Source organism: Caloenas nicobarica, chromosome 36 (genome assembly GCF_036013445.1).
Source record: "Caloenas nicobarica isolate bCalNic1 chromosome 36, bCalNic1.hap1, whole genome shotgun sequence".
NCBI lineage: Eukaryota > Metazoa > Chordata > Aves > Columbiformes > Columbidae > Caloenas > Caloenas nicobarica.
The window spans coordinates 324,994-344,312 of NC_088280.1; the positions used below are offsets into that span (position 1 = coordinate 324,994).

The 19,319-nt window shown below is 61.3% G+C and overlaps 3 protein-coding genes and 1 pseudogene across 8 annotated transcripts in view; all 4 read left to right on the top strand.

The window, feature by feature from the left end:
* The first annotated feature begins 1,905 nt into the window (after nucleotides 1–1,905).
* CARM1 (coactivator associated arginine methyltransferase 1) lies at nucleotides 1,906–9,336 on the top strand. Of its 2 annotated transcripts, XM_065654984.1 has the most exons (16): nucleotides 1,906–2,064; nucleotides 3,373–3,498; nucleotides 3,582–3,688; nucleotides 3,773–3,877; nucleotides 4,611–4,721; nucleotides 4,798–4,975; nucleotides 5,598–5,688; nucleotides 5,796–5,877; nucleotides 5,983–6,068; nucleotides 6,169–6,258; nucleotides 6,355–6,492; nucleotides 7,103–7,192; nucleotides 7,274–7,386; nucleotides 7,500–7,574; nucleotides 8,075–8,143; nucleotides 8,587–9,336. In XM_065654984.1, exons 1-16 carry the CDS (start codon nucleotides 1,920–1,922, stop codon nucleotides 8,724–8,726), a joined length of 1,746 nt encoding a protein of 581 aa, XP_065511056.1. In that variant the 5' UTR covers nucleotides 1,906–1,919; the 3' UTR covers nucleotides 8,727–9,336. The 2 variants fall into 2 exon arrangements, with proteins under 2 accessions (XP_065511056.1, XP_065511057.1); XM_065654985.1 differs by lacking the exon at nucleotides 7,103–7,192.
* A 126-nt stretch (nucleotides 9,337–9,462) lies between these two features.
* On the top strand, nucleotides 9,463–10,828 carry TIMM29 (translocase of inner mitochondrial membrane 29). The gene is made up of 2 exons (XM_065655023.1): nucleotides 9,463–9,541; nucleotides 10,199–10,828. The coding sequence occupies exons 1-2, from the start codon at nucleotides 9,487–9,489 to the stop codon at nucleotides 10,792–10,794; spliced, it is 651 nt and encodes a 216-aa protein (XP_065511095.1). The 5' UTR covers nucleotides 9,463–9,486; the 3' UTR covers nucleotides 10,795–10,828.
* A 1,175-nt stretch (nucleotides 10,829–12,003) lies between these two features.
* Nucleotides 12,004–19,319, top strand: part of SMARCA4 (SWI/SNF related, matrix associated, actin dependent regulator of chromatin, subfamily a, member 4) — a 28,369-nt gene continuing 21,053 nt past the window's right edge. For 4 of the 5 annotated variants that reach the window (XM_065654872.1, XM_065654874.1, XM_065654875.1 and 1 more), the window contains exons 1-6: nucleotides 12,004–12,163; nucleotides 13,726–13,805; nucleotides 14,659–14,902; nucleotides 15,795–15,909; nucleotides 17,172–17,534; nucleotides 18,768–18,866. In XM_065654872.1, coding sequence (XP_065510944.1) covers nucleotides 14,711–14,902; nucleotides 15,795–15,909; nucleotides 17,172–17,534; nucleotides 18,768–18,866 — 769 coding nt within the window. In that variant the 5' untranslated portion in view covers nucleotides 12,004–12,163; nucleotides 13,726–13,805; nucleotides 14,659–14,710. Of the gene's footprint in view, nucleotides 12,164–13,725; nucleotides 13,806–13,931; nucleotides 13,996–14,658; nucleotides 14,903–15,794; nucleotides 15,910–17,171; nucleotides 17,535–18,767; nucleotides 18,867–19,319 lie in introns of those variants that run through there. The other variant, XM_065654873.1, reaches the window with a different exon arrangement.
* On the top strand, nucleotides 15,200–15,318 carry LOC136001021 (5S ribosomal RNA; annotated as a pseudogene).

The following is a 19,319-nucleotide window of genomic DNA, read 5'->3' on the forward strand; positions in this document are numbered from 1 at the left end:
TGACAATAAAGGTGTTTGGTGCTGCTGCTCACAGTCCCCAGTCCTGATCCTGGTCCTGATCCTGGTCCCAGTTCTGACCCCATTCCCAGTCCTTTTTCCCATTGCTGGTCCCATTCTTAATCCCAGTCCCATTTCCCAGTCCCATTCCCAATCCCAGTCCTGATCCCAGTCCCATTCCTGGTTTTGATCCCATTCCCAGTCCTGTTGTCCCATTTCCCAGTCCCATTCCTGCTCCCAGTCCCATTTCCCAGTCTCATTCCTGCTCCCATTCCCAATCCCTTCTCCCAGTCTTGTTCCCATCCCCGTTTCTGTTCCCACTCCTGTTTCCCAGTCCCGATCCCATTCCCAGTCTCATTTCCATTCCCAGTCCTGGTCCCGATCCCAGTCCCGATCCCAGTCCCGATCCCATTTCCATTTCCAGTCCCATTTCCATTCTCAGTCCCGATCCCATTTCCATTCCCAGACCCGATCCCAGTCCCAATCCCATTCCCAGACCCGATCCCAGTCCCAGACCCGATCCCATTCCCAGTCCTGATCCCATTTCCATTCCCAGTCCCAGACCCGATCCCAGTCCCAGTCCTGATCCCATTTCCATTCCCAGTCCCAGACCCGATCCCAGTCCCGATCCCATTTCCATTCCCAGTCCCAATCCCATTCCCAGACCTGATCCCAGTCCCATTCCCAGACCCGATCCCAGTCCCAATCCCATTTCCATTCCCAGACCCGATCCCAGTCCCGATCCCAGTCCCAGTCCCGATCCCATTTCCATTCCCAGACCCGATCCCAGTCCCGATCCCAGTCCCAGTCCCGATCCCATTTCCATTCCCAGACCCGATCCCAGTCCCAGTCCCGATCCCATTTCCATTCCGTCCCAGTCCCGATCCCATCTCCATTCCCAGACCCGATCCCAGTCCCAAACCCGATCCCAGTCCCAGTCCCGATCCCAGTCCCATTCCCAGACCTGATCCCAGTCCCATTCCCAGACCCGATCCCAGTCCCGGTCCCATTTCCATTCCCAGTCCCATTTCCATTCTCAGTCCCGATCCCATTTCCATTCCCAGACCCGATCCCAGTCCCAGTCCTGATCCCATTTCCAGTCCCAGTCCCGATCCCATTTCCAGTCCCAGACCCGATCCCAGTCCCGATCCCATTTCCATTCCCAGTCCCAATCCCATTCCCAGACCTGATCCCAGTCCCATTCCCAGACCCGATCCCAGTCCCGATCCCATTTCCATTCCCAGACCCGATCCCAGTCCCAGTCCCGATCCCATTTCCATTCCCAGACCCGATCCCAGTCCCAGACCCGATCCCATCTCCATTCCCAGACCCGATCCCATCTCCATTCCCAGACCTGATCCCAGTCCCAGACCCGATCCCAGTCCCGATCCCATTTCCATTCCCAGTCCCAATCCCATTCCCAGACCTGATCCCAGTCCCATTCCCAGACCCGATCCCAGTCCCGATCCCATTTCCATTCCCAGACCCGATCCCAGTCCCAGTCCCAGTCCCGATCCCATCTCCATTCCCAGACCTGATCCCAGTCCCAGACCCGATCCCAGTCCCATTCCCAGACCCGATCCCATTCCCAGACCCGATCCCAGTCCCAGTCCCGATCCCAGTCCCATTCCCAGACCCGATCCCAGTCCCATTCCCAGACCCGATCCCAGTCCCAGACCCGATCCCAGTCCCAGTCCTGATCCCAGTCCCATTCCCAGGCCTGATCCCAGTCCCATTCCCAGACCCGATCCCAGTCCCGATCCCATTTCCATTCCCGGTCCCATTTCCATCCCCAGTCCCGTTCCCGCTCCCCCTCCGCGCGCCCTCCCGCCCGCCAGGTGTCGCTGTGGCCCGGCGGCGGGGGGCGTGGCCCGGCGCTGGGCGTGGCCCGGGGGGCGTGGCCCGGGGGCGGCGGCGCCAAGATGGCCGCGGTGTCGGTGTTCGCCGGCGTGCGGCTCCTCACCATCGGGGACGCCAACGGCGAGATCCAGCGGCACCAGGAGCAGCAGCCGCTGCGCCTCGAGGTCCGCACGGGGCCCGACAGCGCCGGGCTGGCGCTCTACGGCCGTGAGTGCACACGGGGGGACGGGGGGCGTGGGGACGTGGGGGGGAGTGGGGGGGAATGGGGATATGGGGGGGAGTGGAGGGGAATGGGGACATGGCGGGGGAATGGGGACACGGGGGGGTGTGGGGATATGGGGGGGAATGGGGACATTGTGGGGACGTGGGGGGGAATAGGGACTGGGGGGGAATGGGGACGTGGTGGGGTGTGGGGACATAGTGGCGTGTGGGGACACGGCGGGGGAATGGGGACACGGGGGGGTGTGGGGACATGGGGAGGCGTGGGGACATTGTGGGGACGTGGGGGGGAATGGGGACTGGGGGGGAATGGGGACACGGCGGGCTGTGGGGACATAGTGGCGTGTGGGGACATGGGGGGGGAATGGGGACACGGGGGGGTGCGGGGACATTGGGGGGGCACGGGGGGGAATGGGGACATGGGGGGAAACTGGTACATGGGGGAAGAATAGGGATATGGGGGGGTGGGGACATTGCGGGGGGAATGGGAACACTGGGGGGGTGTGGGGACATGGGGGGCTGTGGGGGAGTGTGGGGACATGGGGAGGTGGGGGGAATGGGGCCGTGGAGAGTGAGGGGACATGGGGGGTGTGGGGACAGAATGCAGGAGGGGGCTCGGGGGGGTCAGGGGGTGCAGGGGAGCAGAATGGGGGGGTCCTGGGGGGCGTGTGGGGCCGGGGGTGCTTTGGGGGCTCACGGCTTGTGGGGCTGGAAGGGCTGGGGGGCGGGGGTGTCTGGGGGTCAGCGCTGGCGTTTCCTTTGTCCTTGTGCAACGATCCCTTTGGTTTTTTACTATTTTTGGAGCCTTTTCTCTGGTTTTCCCGAATCCGGCAGCTCCGCTGCCACCAGAGTCCTGCCTCGTTTTGCTGCCATCCCCCCCTGCCGCTGACCCGCTTAATTAATTGCCACAACTAATTAACACACGGGGGGGGGTTGAAGGAGACGCTCGGGGGAAACTGAGGCACGTGGGGCTCGCAGTGATTCTTGTTTTTAGCCCCCCCCAACACCCAAAGTCCAGTTTTTAAGTCAGTTTCCATGCCAAAGGCAACAGTTATTTCTTCTTTTGGGGGGGCCCTGGTGATGTTGATCCCTCTCTCACCACATCCCCCCACATTGTCCCGGTCCCCCCCATATGAAGACGTCTCCCCAACACCAAAAATAGGGTTTTAAAGCCAATTCCCAGGGCCGAAAGCGATGGTTATTTCTTCTTTTGGGGGGGCCCGGTGATGTTGATCCCCCCCGTCACCACGTTCCCCCCCCATCACCGCGTTCCCCCCCTATTTTGTCCCCCCCCAGATGAAGATGTGTGCGTGTTCAAATGCTCCGTGTGCCGCGAGACCGAGTGCAGCCGCGTGGGCAAACAGTCCTTCATCGTCACCCTGGGCTGCAACAGCGTCCTGCTGCAGTTCGCCACCCCCACCGGTGCGTCCCCGACCCCCCCGCCGTGTCCCCAACCCCCCCCCCGCTGTCCCCAGCACCCCCTAAAACCCCCTTCCCCCCCCCAGATTTCTGCTCTTTCTACAACATCCTCAAAAACTGCCGCGGCCACAACACGGAGCGCTCGGTGTTCAGCGAACGCACCGAGGAATCCTCGGCCGTCCAGTATTTCCAGGTGTGGCCCCGACCCCCCCGGGGGCATCCCCAGGGTGTGTGTGTGTGTCCCGGTGACACCGGCGTCCCCTCTGTCCCCCCCCAGTTCTACGGGTACCTGTCGCAGCAGCAGAACATGATGCAGGATTACGTGCGCACCGGCACCTACCAGCGCGCCATCCTGCAGAACCACAGCGACTTCAAGGACAAGGTCGGTGCCGCCAAATCCGCGACGTTTGCCTCGTTTCGGTGAAATTTTCCTGATTCGGGGCGGAATTTTCCTTCCCTTGGTGAAATTTTCCTTGGGGGGCATTTTCCTTGTTTCGGGGTGAAATTTTCCTTGTTTCGGGGTGAAATTTTCCTTGTTTCGGGGTGAAATTTTCCTAGCGGGTGAAATTTTCCATGTTTCTGTGGGATTTTCCTTGTTTCTGTGGGACTTTCGTCCCCTTGGTGAAATTTTCCTTGTTGCGGTGAAATTTGCCTTGGGTGGAATTTTCCTAATTGGGGTGAAATTTTCCATATTTTGGGTGGAATTTTCCTAATTCGGGGCAAAATTTTCTTAATTTGGGTGCTCCCAGATCGTGCTGGACATCGAATGCAGCTCCAGGATCCATTGTCCCCCCACGTCCCTCCATGTCCCCCTGTTTTGTCCCCCCACGTCCCCCTGTGTTCGCCCGTTTTGTCCCCGCAGATCCTGCTGGACATCGGCTGCGGCTCCGGGATCCATTGTCACCCCATGTCCCCCCGTTTTGTCCCCCCATGTCACCCTGTGTCCCCTGTTTTGTCCCCCCAGATCGTGCTGGATGTTGAATGTGGCTCCAGGATCCATCGTCGCCCCATTTTGTCCCCCCGTGTCCCCTGTTTTGTCCCCCCAGATCATGCTGGACGTCAGCTGTGGCTCCGGGATCCATTGTCACCCCGTGTCCCCCGTTTTGTCCCCCCAGATCGTGCTGGACGTCGGCTGCGGCTCGGGGATCCTCTCGTTCTTCGCGGCGCAGGCCGGCGCGCGCAAGATCTACGCGGTGGAAGCCAGCACCATGGCGCAGCACGCCGAGGTCGCCCCTTTCCCCCTTCCCGCCCCAACCCGCCCCCCCTTTTCACGCCTAAAACTTGGGGGGCGCTTTCCCGCAGGTTTTGGTGAAAAGCAACAACCTGACGGAGCGGATCGTGGTGGTGCCGGGGAAGGTGGAGGAGGTGGCGCTGCCCGAGCAGGTCGACATCATCATCTCCGAGCCCATGGGCTACATGCTGTTCAACGAGAGGATGCTGGAGAGTTACCTGCACGCCAAGAAGTACCTGAAACCCAGCGGTGAGCCCGGGGGGGTCCCCAGTGTCCCCCCCCAGTGTCCCCCAGGGTCACCAGTGTCCCCTTTTCCTCCTGGGATGTGGATCCGACATCCCGAGAAAAGTCATTTTTTGGGTGGGGATTTGGGTTCTCAAAGTACCTGAAACCCAGCGCTGAGAGCTGGGTGGGGGGGTCATTGTCACTGGGGGAGGGTTCTTAGTGTCCCCCGCAGTGTCCCCCGCAGTGTCCCCCGCAGTGTCCCCCCCAGTGTCCCCCCCAGTGTCCCCCAGTGTTCCCTTTTCCTCCTGGGATGTGGATCCAACATCCCAGGGAGGGGGAAAACACAGTTTTTTGGTGGGGATTTGGGTTCTAAAAGTACCTGAAACGAAACGCTGAGAGCTGGGGGGGGTCGTTGTCACCATGGGGGGGTCCCCAGTGTCCCCCCAGTGTCACCAGTGTCCCCCAGTGTCCCCTTTCCCTCCCACCCCCTCCCAGGAAACCCCTTTCCCCCCTCATTCCCACCCCTCCATTGTGGGGGGGCGGCCGCTTTTTGGGTCCAAACGCCGATTCCTGGTGTCCCGGGGGGGCCTTTTCCCGCTCCTGCCCCCCCCCGCAGCCAAATCTGTGTGTCCTGTGCCCCCCCCAGGAAACATGTTCCCCACGATCGGCGACGTGCACCTGGCGCCGTTCACCGACGAGCAGCTCTACATGGAGCAGTTCACCAAAGCCAATTTCTGGTGAGTTTTGGGGCTAGGGGGGGCACAACCCCCACCCCGGGGGGGTCCTGGAGCTGGTGTGTCCCCCCCCCCGCCTTTTACCTTTTATTGTGTGCCCCCCCCGCCAGGTACCAACCGTCCTTCCACGGCGTCGACCTCTCGGCGCTTCGCGGCGCCGCCGTCGACGAGTATTTTCGGCAGCCGGTGGTGGTGAGTGACCCCCCCCGGGAAAAAAGGGGGGTGGACAGTCCCTTAGGGGCGTCCCAGCCATTGGGGGGGACCTAGCATTGACCCCCCCCCGCTTTTATTCCCCAGGATACCTTCGATATCCGGATTTTAATGGCCAAATCCGTCAAATACACCGTGAATTTCTTAGAAGCCAAAGAAGGCGACTTGCACAGGTGGGGTTGAACCCCCAAAATTTGGGGGGATTGGGGGGGGATCGGGGGGGTCTGGGGGTTGGACCCCCCCCATTAAAATAATGAAACGTTTGCATTTTAGGATAGAAATTCCCTTCAAATTCCACATGCTGCACTCAGGGCTGGTGCACGGGTTGGCGTTTTGGTTCGACGTCGCCTTCATCGGCTCCATGTACGGCCCGGGGGGGGGGGCGCCGGGGGGTTAATTAACCCCCCCATGGTTTAATTAACCCCCCCATGGTTTAATTCCCGTGTCTCCCCCCCCCAGAATGACGGTCTGGCTCTCGACGGCCCCCACGGAGCCGCTGACCCACTGGTACCAGGTCCGCTGCCTCTTCCAGTCGCCGCTTTTCGCCAAAGCCGGGGACACGTTGTCGGGGACGTGTCTGCTGGTGGCCAACAAGAGGTGGGGGGGGCGCGGGGGGGTCCCCAAAACACAGGGGGGGTCCCCAAAACACAGTCGGAGCCCCCCTCCTCCCCCCCCAATGTCACCGTCCCCGTTTGGGGGACACGATCTGGTTGGGTCGCAGTGCCAGGGGATGGGGTGGGGGGGGCTCGTGTCCCAGTTTGAGCTGGGGGGGGACCCAGTTTGGAACTGGGGGAACATGGGGGGGGTCCCCAAAACACAGCCGCCCCCCCCGCCCCGATGTCACCGTCCCAGTTTTGGGGACACGATCCGGTTGGGTTGTGGTGTCAGGGGATGGGTTGGGGGGGGGGTCATGTCCCAGTTTGAGCTGGGGGCGGCCCCAGTTTGGCCATCGGGGGGGGCCCTGTCCCAGTTTGGACCTGGGGGGACCCCAGTTTGTGCTGGGGGGGCCTCCCGTCGCAGTTTGGCCCCTGGGGGGACCCAGTTTGTTCCCTGTCCCAGTTTCCCCGCCTCGGTTTGGAGCCGCGTTGGGGCCACTCGCGCCCCCATTCCCAGGCCGGGGGGGTCGGGTGGCGGGGGGGGGGGGGTCGGGGGGGCTCCCGTGCCCCCCCCAGGTGTAATTCGGGGTGTCCCCCCGTGTCCCCCCCAGACAGAGCTACGACATCAGCATCGTGGCGCAGGTCGACCAGACGGGCTCCAAATCCTCCAACCTCCTGGACCTGAAAAACCCCTTTTTCAGGTGACTTTGGGGGCCGACCCCGGGCCGGGGGGGGACGTTGGGGACCCCCCCGGGTGTGACAAGTGTCCCCCCCCCACTCAGGTACACGGGGACGACGCCCTCGCCCCCCCCCGGCTCCCACTACACGTCCCCCTCGGAGAACATGTGGAGCGCGGGCGGCGGATACAACATGAGCGCGGGGATGGCGGTGGCCGGTGGGTGATGCTGGGGGGCAAAACGTCCCCTGGGGGGGGCACAGTGTCCCCTGGGGGGCACGGCCCCCCCGCGGGGGTTTTTTTGGGGGGGTCCGACCCGTTTTTCGGCCCAGGGATGCCGGCGGCCTATGATCTGAGCGGCGTCATCGGCGGCACCAACGTCACCCACAACAACCTGATCCCCTTGGGTGAGCCTGGGGGGGGGGAAGCGGCTTTTGGGGGGGGTCCTGGTGCTTTTGGGGGGGTCCTGGGTCTTTTGGGGGGATCTTGGTGCTTTGGGGGGGGGTCACAGAACCCCCACAACAACCCCTGCGCCCCCACAACAACCTGATCCCCTTGTGGGGGGTCTGGGGGGGGTGAAAAGTCTTTGGGGGGGGTGACAAGTCTCTGGGGGGGACACAGGGATGGAGGGGACGGGGACAGAGACCTGGGGGGCTCCTGGTTAGTGAGGGGGGGCACAGCTCCCCCACAGCTCCCCCACAGCTCCCCCACAGCTCCCCCACAGCTCCCCCACAGCTCCCCCACAGCTCCCCTTGCACCCCCACAACAACCCGGTTTCCTTGGGGAGTAATGGGGACTGGGGGGGGCCTGAGGGGGTGTCAGGGGCTCCAAAGGGCTGGGGGGGGTCCCAGCCCCCCCCAACCTCCCCCTGTGCCCCCCCAAACCTCCCCCTGTGCCCCCCCCCCAGCCAACACCGGCATCGTCAACCACACCCACTCCAGGATGGGCTCCATCATGAGCACCGGGATCGTCCAGGGTAACGACCCCCCCAGACCCCCCAAAACACCCCCCACCCCGGCCCAAACCCCTCCTGACCCCCCCGGGACCCCCCCTGACCCCCCAAATCCCCCAGGCCCCCCCAAACCCTTGGAATCCTCCAGCGCCCCCCCCCCCGCCCTGGGACCCCCCAAACCCCCCTGGGACCCCCCCAAAACCCTCCTGACCCCCCCAATCCAGACACCCTGAGACCCCCCTCCCCCAAACTATATCCCCCAGGACCCCCCCGACCCCCCGCTTCCCCCCGCCCGGGTCCCCCCAACCCCCAGGACCCCCCCAGGACTCCCAGGACCCCCCCAAAACACACCCATAGGACCCCCCCGACCCCCCGTTTCCCCCCGCCCGGGTCCCCCCAACCCCCAGGACCCCCCCAGGACTCCCAGGACCCCCCCAAAACACACCCTGACCCCCGTTTCCCTGCAGGCTCCTCCAGCGCTCAGGGCGGCGCCGGCTCCAGCCCCCACTACCCCCCCCTGAACAGCCAGTTCACCATGGGGGGGCCCCCCCTGTCCATGGCCCCCCCCATGTCCATCACCACCAACACCATGCACTACGGCAGCTAAGGGGGGGCCCCCGGACGCACCCCCCCGCCACCGCCAGACTCTTTGGGGCCCCCCCAGAAGATTTCGGGGGCCCCCCCTGGAAGATTTGGGGCCCCCAAAAGGATCTTCCCACCCACCCCCCCCCCCCTTCCAACCCCGGGAGGATTTGGGGCCCCCCCTGGAAGATTTGGGGCCCCCCGGAGGATTTACCGCCCCCCCCCCCGCCCCCCAGGAGGATTTTGGGCCCCCCCGGGGGGTTTGTCCTTTTATGGGTTATTTTTTAATGAATTTTCCTCTTCCCCCCCCCCGGGAGGATTTTGGGGCCCCCCAGGAGAATTTGTCCCCCCCCACCCCGGGGGGGTTTGTCCTTTTTTTTGTGTGTTTTCCGTGTTTATTTTTTTACGAATTCCCCCCCCCGCCCCTTCCCTCACAGCCGGGGGGGGGAAGCGGCTCGAATGTACCAAAATCTCCTTTTTTAGCCCCATTTCCTGGTTTTCCCCTGGGGGGGGTGGGGGGGGGGTCCCTCATAGGAATAGCGGATCCGCCGGGTTTGGGTTTTGTTTCTTTGGTTTTTTGGTTTTGGTTTTTTTTTTTTTGGTTTTTTTTTTTTTTGGGCTGAAATGCTGAATAAACGGGAAACTTTCGAAAACCCGCGTCTCGGTGGTTCCGTCCGCTCCGCCCCCCCCCCGCCCGCGGTGGTTCCGTCCGCTCCGCCCCCCCCGCCCTTCCGGCACGCGGTGGTTCCGCCCGCGGTTACTTCCGGCGGGAGCCGCTTCCGGTCATGGCGGCCGAGGGGACCCGCGGCGTTTGGGGGCGATTTGTGGGGAGTCGAGTCGGTGAGGGGGAAACTGGGGGGGACTGGGGGGGACCGGGGGGTTTGGGACCCCCTGGGGCGGGGGGGGCCGGGGGGGGATCACCCCGGCACTATGGGGGGAAATGAGGGGTCTGGGGGGGAAAACTGGGGTTAATGGGGGGGGAGTTGGGGGGAACCCCGAGTCCTGTTCGCGTGGGGGGGTCTTGGGGGGCACGTGGATTAATGGGGGGGTCACCTGGGGTTAATGGGGGGGCCCTGGGGGTCCTAGAGGCCTCGGGATCCAGTGGGGGGGTCTGGGGGGGGGGGTCACCTGAATTAATGGGGGGTCTGGGGGCAACTGGGCTTAACGGGGGGGCCCAGACACCCCTGGGTCCAGTGGGGGGGTTCGGGGGGGGGGGGGAGCCCCCACTCCTGGGTCCCATGGGGGGCACCCGGACTAATGGGAGCGTGGGGGGGGCAACTGGGATCAACGGGGAGGGCACTGGTTTTAATGGGGGGGCCCAGACCCCACCTGGGTCCAGTGCGGGGGGGCTTGGGGGTCACCTGGACTAATGGGAGGACCCTGGGGACCAACTGGGGTCAACGGGGGGGTCTGGGGACCAACTGGGGTTAATGGGGAAGCCCAGACACCCCGTGTTTCCCCAGGGGGGTCCCCCCTGTAACCCCGTTTCCCCCCCAGGCCGCTGGTTCCGCTCCCTCCTCCAGGACTACGCCGCAGCCGCCGCCGACGTGACCTCGGGCGCCCGGCGCCGTCCCGGCGCTGCCGCCGCCACCGTGACCTCCCTGGCGGCTGCCGCTGCCGCCGCCGCCACTGTCCCCAGCGCCGACTCCTTCGACGCCGCCGCCCTGGACGCGGCCGCCGCCCTGGGGCTCCTGAGCCCCGGCACCCGCAGCCCCGGCGCCGACCTGCACGTCCAGCGCCTGCTGCGGCGCCGCGACACCGGCCGCTTGCGTTACCGCCACCTCGTCCTCGCCGCCGTGGTCTACGAGTCCCCCCGCGCCGCCGGCACCGCCGCCTACGCCCAGCGCTGCCGATACCTCCGGCCGCCGTGGTGGGAGGCGCCGCGGCGGGTGCTGGACGTGGGGTTCCTGGGCCGCTGGTGGCTCCTGCGCCGGCGCCTCCGCGACTACGACGTGAACGACGAGGAGTTCGCGGCGCTGCCCGAGCGGCTGCGGCGCCTGCGGCCGCACCAGCTCCGCTCGCACCAAAACGAGAGGGAGTTCGCCGAGAAGTTCCGGCACGTGGGGGTGGCGGAGGGCGACGCGGCTCGTTAGCGGCGCTGCATTATTTAGTAAATTATTTATTAGATTATTGGTCGTAAAGCGGTAACGCGGCGGGATCTGGGTGGATTTGCCCCAAACGACGCGCCCCAATTATCCCCAAACCCTTTGTTAAGACACCCTATTATTGATTAAGGCAATTACTATTATTTAGCTAATTTAATTCGGGTGGATTTACCCCAAACGATGCGCCCCAATTATCCCCAAAGCCTTCGTTAAGACACCCTGTTATTGATTAAGACAATTATTATTATTTAGCTAATTTAGTTTGGGCGGATTTACCACAAATTACGTGCCTTAATTATCCCCCAGCCCCTCGTTAAGGCCCCTTATTACTCATTAAGAGAATTATTATAATTTAATTAATCTAATTTTCATCTCTGAGGTGTGAACGTGGCGGAATTCGGGTGCATTTGCCCCAAACGACGCGCCCCAATTATCCCCCAACCCCTTGTTAAGACACTTATTTTGTTACTCACGGAGGTGCCGCTTTTTTTCTTCGCTCTTTTTGCCCATTTTCCCTCACTTTTGTCCATTTTCCCTCATTTTTGTCCGTTTTCCCTCATTTTCGTCCGTTTTCCCTCATTTCTGTCTCTCTCTCGGTTGGGGGGGGGGCTGGACTGGGCCCCGCTGCCGATTTAGGCTGAAAAGCGGCGATTTTGGGGCAGCGGGAACCCCAGAAGTCACTAAAATCAGCTCAGCGGAAGCCCCGCCCCTCGCGGGCCCCGCCCCCCGCGGGCTCCGCCCCTCGCGGGCCCCGCCCCCTGTCAATCACAGCCCTTCGCCGCAGTGGCGCGAGCGCTGCGCATGCGCGAGGCGCCGGGCGCACCTCACCGGCCCCCCCCGCAGAATTCCCGCCCCTTTCCCGCGGCTCCCATTGGCTGCGCCCGCGGGCGGCGCTGACGTCGGGCGGGTGGCGCCGCGCTGATTGGCTGCGAGGGCGGGAGACAGACAGCTGGAGGGGCGGAAGGGGAGGGGGGAGAACCCCAGAGCCGCTTGCCATTGGCTGACGCGCCTTTCCCCCCTCCTCCTATTGGCCAAAGCGCCCGCCCGTCCCCCCTCCCTCCACCAATGGCGCGCAGGGAGGCGGGCGCGCTGCAAAGGAGAAGGGGGGGAACGCGCGCTCCCCTTCCTCTCCCCTGATTGGCCGCGCTGTGGCGGGGGCGCCGCGCTATTGGTCGGCAGCGCCCGGGGGGGCGGGGTTTAGCGCTGAGGCGTCGCGGGCGCGCGCGCGGCTCCGTCGCTCCCTCCGGCGGCGGCGGCGGCGGCGGCTCCTTCTTTGTTCCCTTCCCGATCCCGGCGAGACCCGGGGCCGCCCCGGCGGGGATGGCCCGAGCGAGCGGCTCCTCCGGCGGCCGGAGCGGTGAGGGCGGCGCGGGGGCGGCGCGGGGCGCGGCGGGGCCGAGCGCGGCTGAATGGGGCCGGGAGGGAGCGCGGGGGGCGCGGTGAGGCGGGTACGGCGGCCCGGGAGGGTCAGGGCGCTGGGAACGCGCTGCCGCCCATTGTTCGGGTCGGGGGGGCTTCGCGCGTCCCCCCCCCCCAGCATCCTCAGCCCCGAACCGGCCCCTCCCGCCATCACCCCCTCAGCATCGCCCCCGCTTTTCAGCCTCCCCCAACATCCAGCTCCCCTTTCCAGCCCCTTTTTACCCCCCCCGTTATTTTTTTAGCCCCCTCATTATCCTCCCCCTTCCCCCCCCCTCCAATCCCTCCTCCCTTTCCCCCCCTCAGTGTCCCCCCCCATCTCGTGCTCTGTCCCTTGTCCCCCCCCACTTCATTCTCCTGCCTTTGTCCTTCTGGAGGGCAACGTCCCCCCCTCCCCAATTATTTCCCCTTCCCCCCCAGCCCCATTTATTTCCCTGTGTCCCCCCCTCCCCATTAGTTTCCTCATCCACCCCCCGTTTATTTCTCTGTCGCCCCCTCCCCATTTATTTCCCCATCCACCCCCCCTTTATTTCCCCGTGTCCCCCCCCCCAGCCACTGTCATTGTCACCTGCGCCCCCCCCAGCGTCATTTCTGAGGTGCCGGGATCAACACACCCCCCCCTTAAAATTAATGGATTTTTTCCCCTTTTTTGGGGGGGGGTGTCACAGAAAGGGGGTTTCGTTCCCCTTTGTTCGGCGGCGCCGGCGCCATCGGGGGGTCCCTGGGGGTCCCTTGTGTCCCTTTGGGTCCCACCCACTTTGTGGGGGGGGACACACACACACACGACAATTTTGGGGGCGCACCCGCCACCCCCCTTTTCACGTTCACCCCACACGCGCGACACCCGACCCTCAGATATCCCCATTTTCAGAAACAATCCGATTTTTGAGGGGGGGGAAAATAACCTAAAATTCCATTTTTGAGGAGAAACGCGGCCTTTTTCAGCTTTTCCCCACAAGATGAGGCTTTGGGGGTTTTTTCCCCCTATTTTTGCCTTTTTTCCCCTGATTGGGATCGGGGGGGAAGAGCGAGGGGGGGACCCGGCTGCTGATTTCTCGCTTTTAGAAGGATTTCTCTGGTTTTAGAAGAATTTCTATTTGGAATAATTTCTGTTTTCCTCCTTGGGTGGGGGGAGTGAAGGGATTTGTGCAGCTGCCGCTTAAAATTCAGGAGATAAGGGACAAAACGGGTGAGTTCAGGGAAAAATGAACGGCCAGTTTCATTTCCAGGTCAAGCTCCTGGGCTCGTTTTGGCCCTAAAAGTTGAGAAAAACTTCAAAAAACCCTTTGACCAAGAGGAGAAATCTCGGGGCTGAACCTCCCCCGAGGGCTGGGGGTGATTTGAAGTAATTTTAAGTGACTGGCAGTGAAGAAAATTTTTAAAAAATTGTATTTTTAGCAGGTTTGCATCGATAATGCTCCTGTGAGAAAAGCAAAGCCGGGCCTTAAATAATGGCTAATTGGGGTTTTTTTGGCTAATTGCCTTTTTTTTTTTTTTTTGCAGCCTTGCGCTAAGACCTCGTTTCTCACCCCAGAAAACCTCGTTTCTCACCCCAAAACACCTCAAGAGCTCCATGCCCGTGGGTAAGTGCCCGGATTTGGCATCGAGGGCGTCAAATGTGGGTTTTTTTTTTTCCTGAAAAATAAGAATTTGGGAGTAAATCCAAAATATCTGAATTTTCGCGGTGCCCAGAACGGCAAAAAACGGGTGAAAACGGGCGAAAATGGCCGCGTTTGTGTTCCCTCTGCCCCCTGCGATGAAACCTCATTAGCGGTGTGTTAATTGCGGTGGTTCTGGATAACCCTGAGGGTTCATTAGTGTGTTCCGGGTTCGTTAACGAGGGCTCTGTTTGGTGCCAGGGTGGGTTCAGAAGTGGATTTTTTGGTCTTAAATCCTCCAGTTTTGCAAAACTCGGGTTCATTAACATGTTCTGGGTTCATTAACATGTGGGGTCATTAGCGTGTTCTGGGTTCATTAACATGTGGGGTCATTAGCACGTTCTGGGTTCATTAATGTGGGTTTATTACCGCGTTCTGGGGTCATTAACATGTTCTGGGTTTGTTAACGTGCTCAGCTCATTAACGACTCTGCTCTGGGTCCCCCTTGCCCTTTCTTTCCTGCCCCCCCATATGCCCCTTTTCTCTCCCCCCCCCCCCATATGCCCCTTTTCTCCCTCCTCATATGCCCCTTTTCTCCCCCCCCCATATGCCCCTTTTCTCCCCCCCCCATATGCCCCTTTTCTCCCCCCCCCATATGCCCCTTTTCTCCCCCCCCCCATATGCCCCTTTTCTCCCCCCCCCCATATGCCCCTTTTCTCCCCCCCCCATATGCCCCTTTTCTCCCCCCTCCCCATGCCCCTTTTCTCCCCCCCCATATGCCCCTTCCCCCCCCCCATTTTCCCCTTTCCCCCCCCAATTCTGCTCCGTTTTTCCACAGGCCCCGCCCCCCCGCCGGCTGAGACGCGCTCGCCCCGCCCCCCGCTGTAACCATGGCAACCCCGGACCCGCCCATGGGCGGGACCCCCCGGCCCGGCCCCTCCCCCGGGCCCGGCCCCTCCCCCGGGGCGCTGCTCGGCCCCTCCCCCGGGCCGTCCCCCGGCTCCGCCCACAGCATCATGGGCCCCTCCCCCGGCCCCCCCGCGGGGGGGTACGCTCAGGACAACCTGCACCAGATGCACAAGGTAAAGCCTTTGAACGCCCAGCTGGGAGCAGCGCCCGGCACTGGGAGGCCGTGCGGCCGTCCAGAGACCTGCGCGGGGGGGAACCGAATGAAACAGAACAAGCCTGGAGTGTTGCACGTGGGCAGGAGCAGCCCCGCGTCCAGTGTCAGTTGGGAATGAGCTGCTGGAGCGGTGAAAAGGGACCCGGGGCTCCTGGGGACAGCAGCGTGACCGCGTAAAAAGGGCTTAGTTCAGATACTGTCAGGATATACTTGGGGAACATATATATATACACATACAGATATATGTATAAAAAATATATACAGCCATAGCACCCTGAGAACGCCCAATCTCATCTGATCTGGGAAGCTAAGCAGGGTCGGGCCCGGTTAGTCCTTGGATGGGAGACCAGCTGGGAACACTGGGTGCTGTGGGCTGAGCCAGCGCTGGATCCTGATCTCGGAAGCTAAGCAGGGTCCGGCCTGGTTAGTGCTTGGATGGGTGACCAGCTGGGAGCACCGGGTGCTGGGGCTGAGCCAGCGCTGGGCCCTTGTGGCCAGGAAGGCCAGTGGGACCTGGGGGGGTTAGAAGGGGATGGTCAGTAGGTCAAGAGGTTCTCCTCCCCCTCTGCTCTGCCCTTGGCATTTCTGTAATTTTTTATTTTAATTCATTATCTAAACCCCTTTTTCCTCCGCAGTTCTGCAGTTATTTTTATTTCATTATCCAAACCCCACTTTCCCCGGCAGTTCTGTATTTTTTGTGTTTTATTTCATCACTTAAACCCCCTTTTTTCCAACCATAACCTCAAAAACACGGGGAAAATCCCACCCGGGCGAAGCATTTCACCAATTTAATATTTTTTTAATGGCCCTTTTAATGGATTTCCCGTTGAACGTTGTTTTCTTCTCCGCAGCCCATGGAGTCGCTGCACGAGAAGGGGCTGGCCGAGGATCCGCGCTACGGGCAGATGAAGGGGATGGGGCTGCGCATGGGGCCGCCCCCCAGCCCTATGGACCAGCACTCGCAAGGTGGGGATTTTAATTAAAATAACCCTCATTTTCACTGAAATCAGTGGTATTTGTCCTGGGGATGGGACCCCCCAAGCCCATGGACCAGCACTCGCAAGGTTAAAGTAATAAACCTTATTTTCACTGAAATCAATCCCCTTTGCCTCAGTCTCCCCGTCACCACCAGCACTTTTCCCCCATTTCCCCCCTGTTCCCATCCCCACTCCCACCAGCACTTTGTTTTCCTGTTATTTCCCCCATTTTCCCCCGGTTCCCCTTGCCACCCCCAGCAGCACTTTGTTTTTCCCATTATTTTCTCCATTATTTTCCCCCCTAGTTCCCCTCCCCACCCCACAATCACTTTGTTTTCCCATTATTTTCCCAATTATTCCTGCATTCCCCGGTTCCCCTCCCCACCTCACAATCACTTTATTTTCCCATTATTCCCCCATTCCCTGGTTCCTCTCCTCACCCCACAATCACTTTATTTTCCCATTATTTTCCCGTTATTCCCCTATTCCCTGGTTCCTCTCCTCACCCCACAATCACTTTGTTTTCCCATTATTTTCCCATTGTTCCCCCATTCCCCAGTTCCCCTCCCCACCCCACAATCACTTTGTTTTCCCATTATTCCCCCATTTCCCCGGTTCCCCACCCCACAATCACTTTATTTTCCCATTATTCCCCCATTCCCTTTTCCCCACCCCACAATCACTTTATTTTCCCATTATTCCCCCATTTTCCCGGTTCCCCTCCTCACCCCACAATCACTTTATTTTCCCATTATTCCCCCATTCCCTTTTTCCCACCCCACAATCACTGTTTTCCCATTATTCCCCCATTTCCCTGGTTCCCCACCCCACAATCACTTTATTTTCCCATTATTTTCCCAATTATTCCCCTATTCCCCGGTTCCCCTCCTCACCCCACAATCACTTTATTTTCCCATTATTCCCCCATTCCCCGGTTCCCCTTGCCGCCCCACAATCACTTTATTTTCCCATTATTCCCCCATTCCCTTTTCCCCACCCCACAATCACTTTGTATTCCCATTATTCCCCCATTCCCTTTTTCCCACCCCACAATCACTTTGTATTCCCATTATTCCCCCATTTCCCTGGTTCCCCACCCCACAATCACTTTATTTTCCCATTATTCCCCCATTCCCCGGTTCCCCTTGCTGCCCCACAATCACTTTATTTTCCCATTATTCCCCCATTCCCTTTTCCCCTCCCCGCCCCACAATGACTGTTCCCCCCGTGACTTTCCCCTCTCGCCCCCAGGTTACCCGTCCCCGCTGGGCGGCTCGGAGCACGCGTCCAGCCCGGTGCCGTCCAACGGCGCTTCGGCGGCGGGCGCGCTGGAGGGGGCGGACGCGGCGCTGGGGCAGCCGCCCCGCGGCCCCACGCCGTTCAACCAGAGCCAGCTGCACCAGCTGCGCGCGCAGATCATGGCCTACAAGATGCTGGCGCGGGGGCAGCCGCTGCCCGAGCACCTGCAGCTGGCGGTGCAGGGCAAGCGGCCGCTGCCCGGGATGCAGCAGCAGATGCCGTCGCTACCTCCGCCCGCCGGCGCCGCGCCGGCACAGGGACCCGCGCCCGGGAGCGGCCCCGGCCCCGCGCCGCCCGGCTACAGCAGACCTCACGGTGAGCGGGGGCGGCCTCCGGCTCCTCGTCGTCTCGGGGGGGGCTCCTCGCCGGCCTTGTGGCCTTCGTCACCTCACTGGGGGCTCCTCATCCTCCTCCAGCCCTTCGTCACCTCACTGGGGGCTCCTCGTCATCCTTGTGTCATTTGTCACCTCACATGGGGCTCCTCATCGTCCTCGTGGCCTTCGTCACCTCACTGGGGGCTCCTCGTCATCCTTGTGTCATTTGTCACCTTACATGGGGCTCCTCATCCTCCTCCAGCCCTTTGTCACCTCACTGGGGGCTCCTCATCCTCCTCGTGGCCTTCGTCACCTCACTGGGGGCTCCTCGTCATCCTTGTGGCCTTTGTCACCTCACTGGGGGCTTCTCATCCTCCTCATGGCCTTCGTCACCTCACTGGGGGCTCCTCATCCTCCTCATGGCCTTCGTCACCTCACTGGGGGCTCCTCATCATCCTTGTGGCCTTTGTCACCTCACTGGGGGCTTCTCATCCTCCTCATGGCCTTCGTCACCTCACTGGGGGCTCCTCGTCATCCTTGTGGCCTTTGTCACCTCACTGGGGGCTCCTCATCCTCCTCATGGCCTTCGTCACCTCACTGGGGGCTCCTCGTCATCCTTGTGGCCTTTGTCACCTTACTGGGGGCTCCTCATCCTCCTCCAGCCCTTTGTCACCTCATTGGGGGCTCCTCATCCTCCTCATGGCCTTTGTCACCTCACTGGGGGCTCCTCATCCTCCTCACGGCCTTCGTCACCTCACTGGGGGCTCCTCGTCATCCTTGTGGCCTTTGTCACCTTACTGGGGGCTCCTCATCCTCCTCCAGCCCTTTGTCACCTCATTGGGGGCTCCTCATCCTCCTCCAGCCCTTCGTCACCTCACATGGGGGCTCCTTGTCCTCCTTGTCTTCCTCTTGTCATTTGTCACCTCCTCGTGTCCTTCCTCACCTCACAGGGGGCTCCTTGTCATCCTCTGGTCCTTCATCACCTCGTGGGGGACTCTTCTTCCTCCCCTGGCCCTTTGTCACCTCACACAGGGACTCCTCATCCTCCTCCTGCCCTTCCTCACCTCATCCTCCTCATGTCTCTTCCTCCTTCATCCCCCTTTCCCCGCCTGGGGTGACCCGCTTTCCTTTGCAGCGGGGGGATAAACTTTGCTCCTGATAAACTGCGCACAAAGATCAACATCTTAATGTGGTTATTTTAATAAAAAATGTCTGGGTTTTTTTTGTATTCCAGGTATGGGAGGGCCCAACATGCCGCCCCCCGGCCCCTCAGGAGTCCCCCCCGGGATGCCGGGACAGCCCCCCGGGGGCCCCCCCAAGCCCTGGCCCGAAGGTGAGACTCATTAACAAAAGGCTCATTAACAAAAACAGGTGCTCGTTAGGGGCCGGCGCTTAACGATGTGATGTGCCAGGGCGGGGGGAGATTCTGGGTTAAAATCCCGTAAATTTTTTGAGGGAACTCGGGGTGTTTTTCAAGGAACTTGGGGTGTGTTTACTTTTCAGGCAACTCGGGATGTTTTTTCAAGGAGCTCAGCTCATTTTTCACCCAACTCGGGGTGTTTTTTCACCCAACTCGGGGTGTTTTTCACCCAACTCGGGGTGTTTTTCACCCAACTCGGGGTGTTTTTCACCCAACTCGGGGTGTTTTTCACCCAACTCGGGGTGTTTTTCACCCAACTCGGGGTGTTTTTCACCCAACTCGGGGTGTTCTTCAGGGAACTTGGGCTGTTTTTCACCCAACTCAGGACGTTTTTCCCACAACTTGGAGTGTTTTTCATGCAACTCG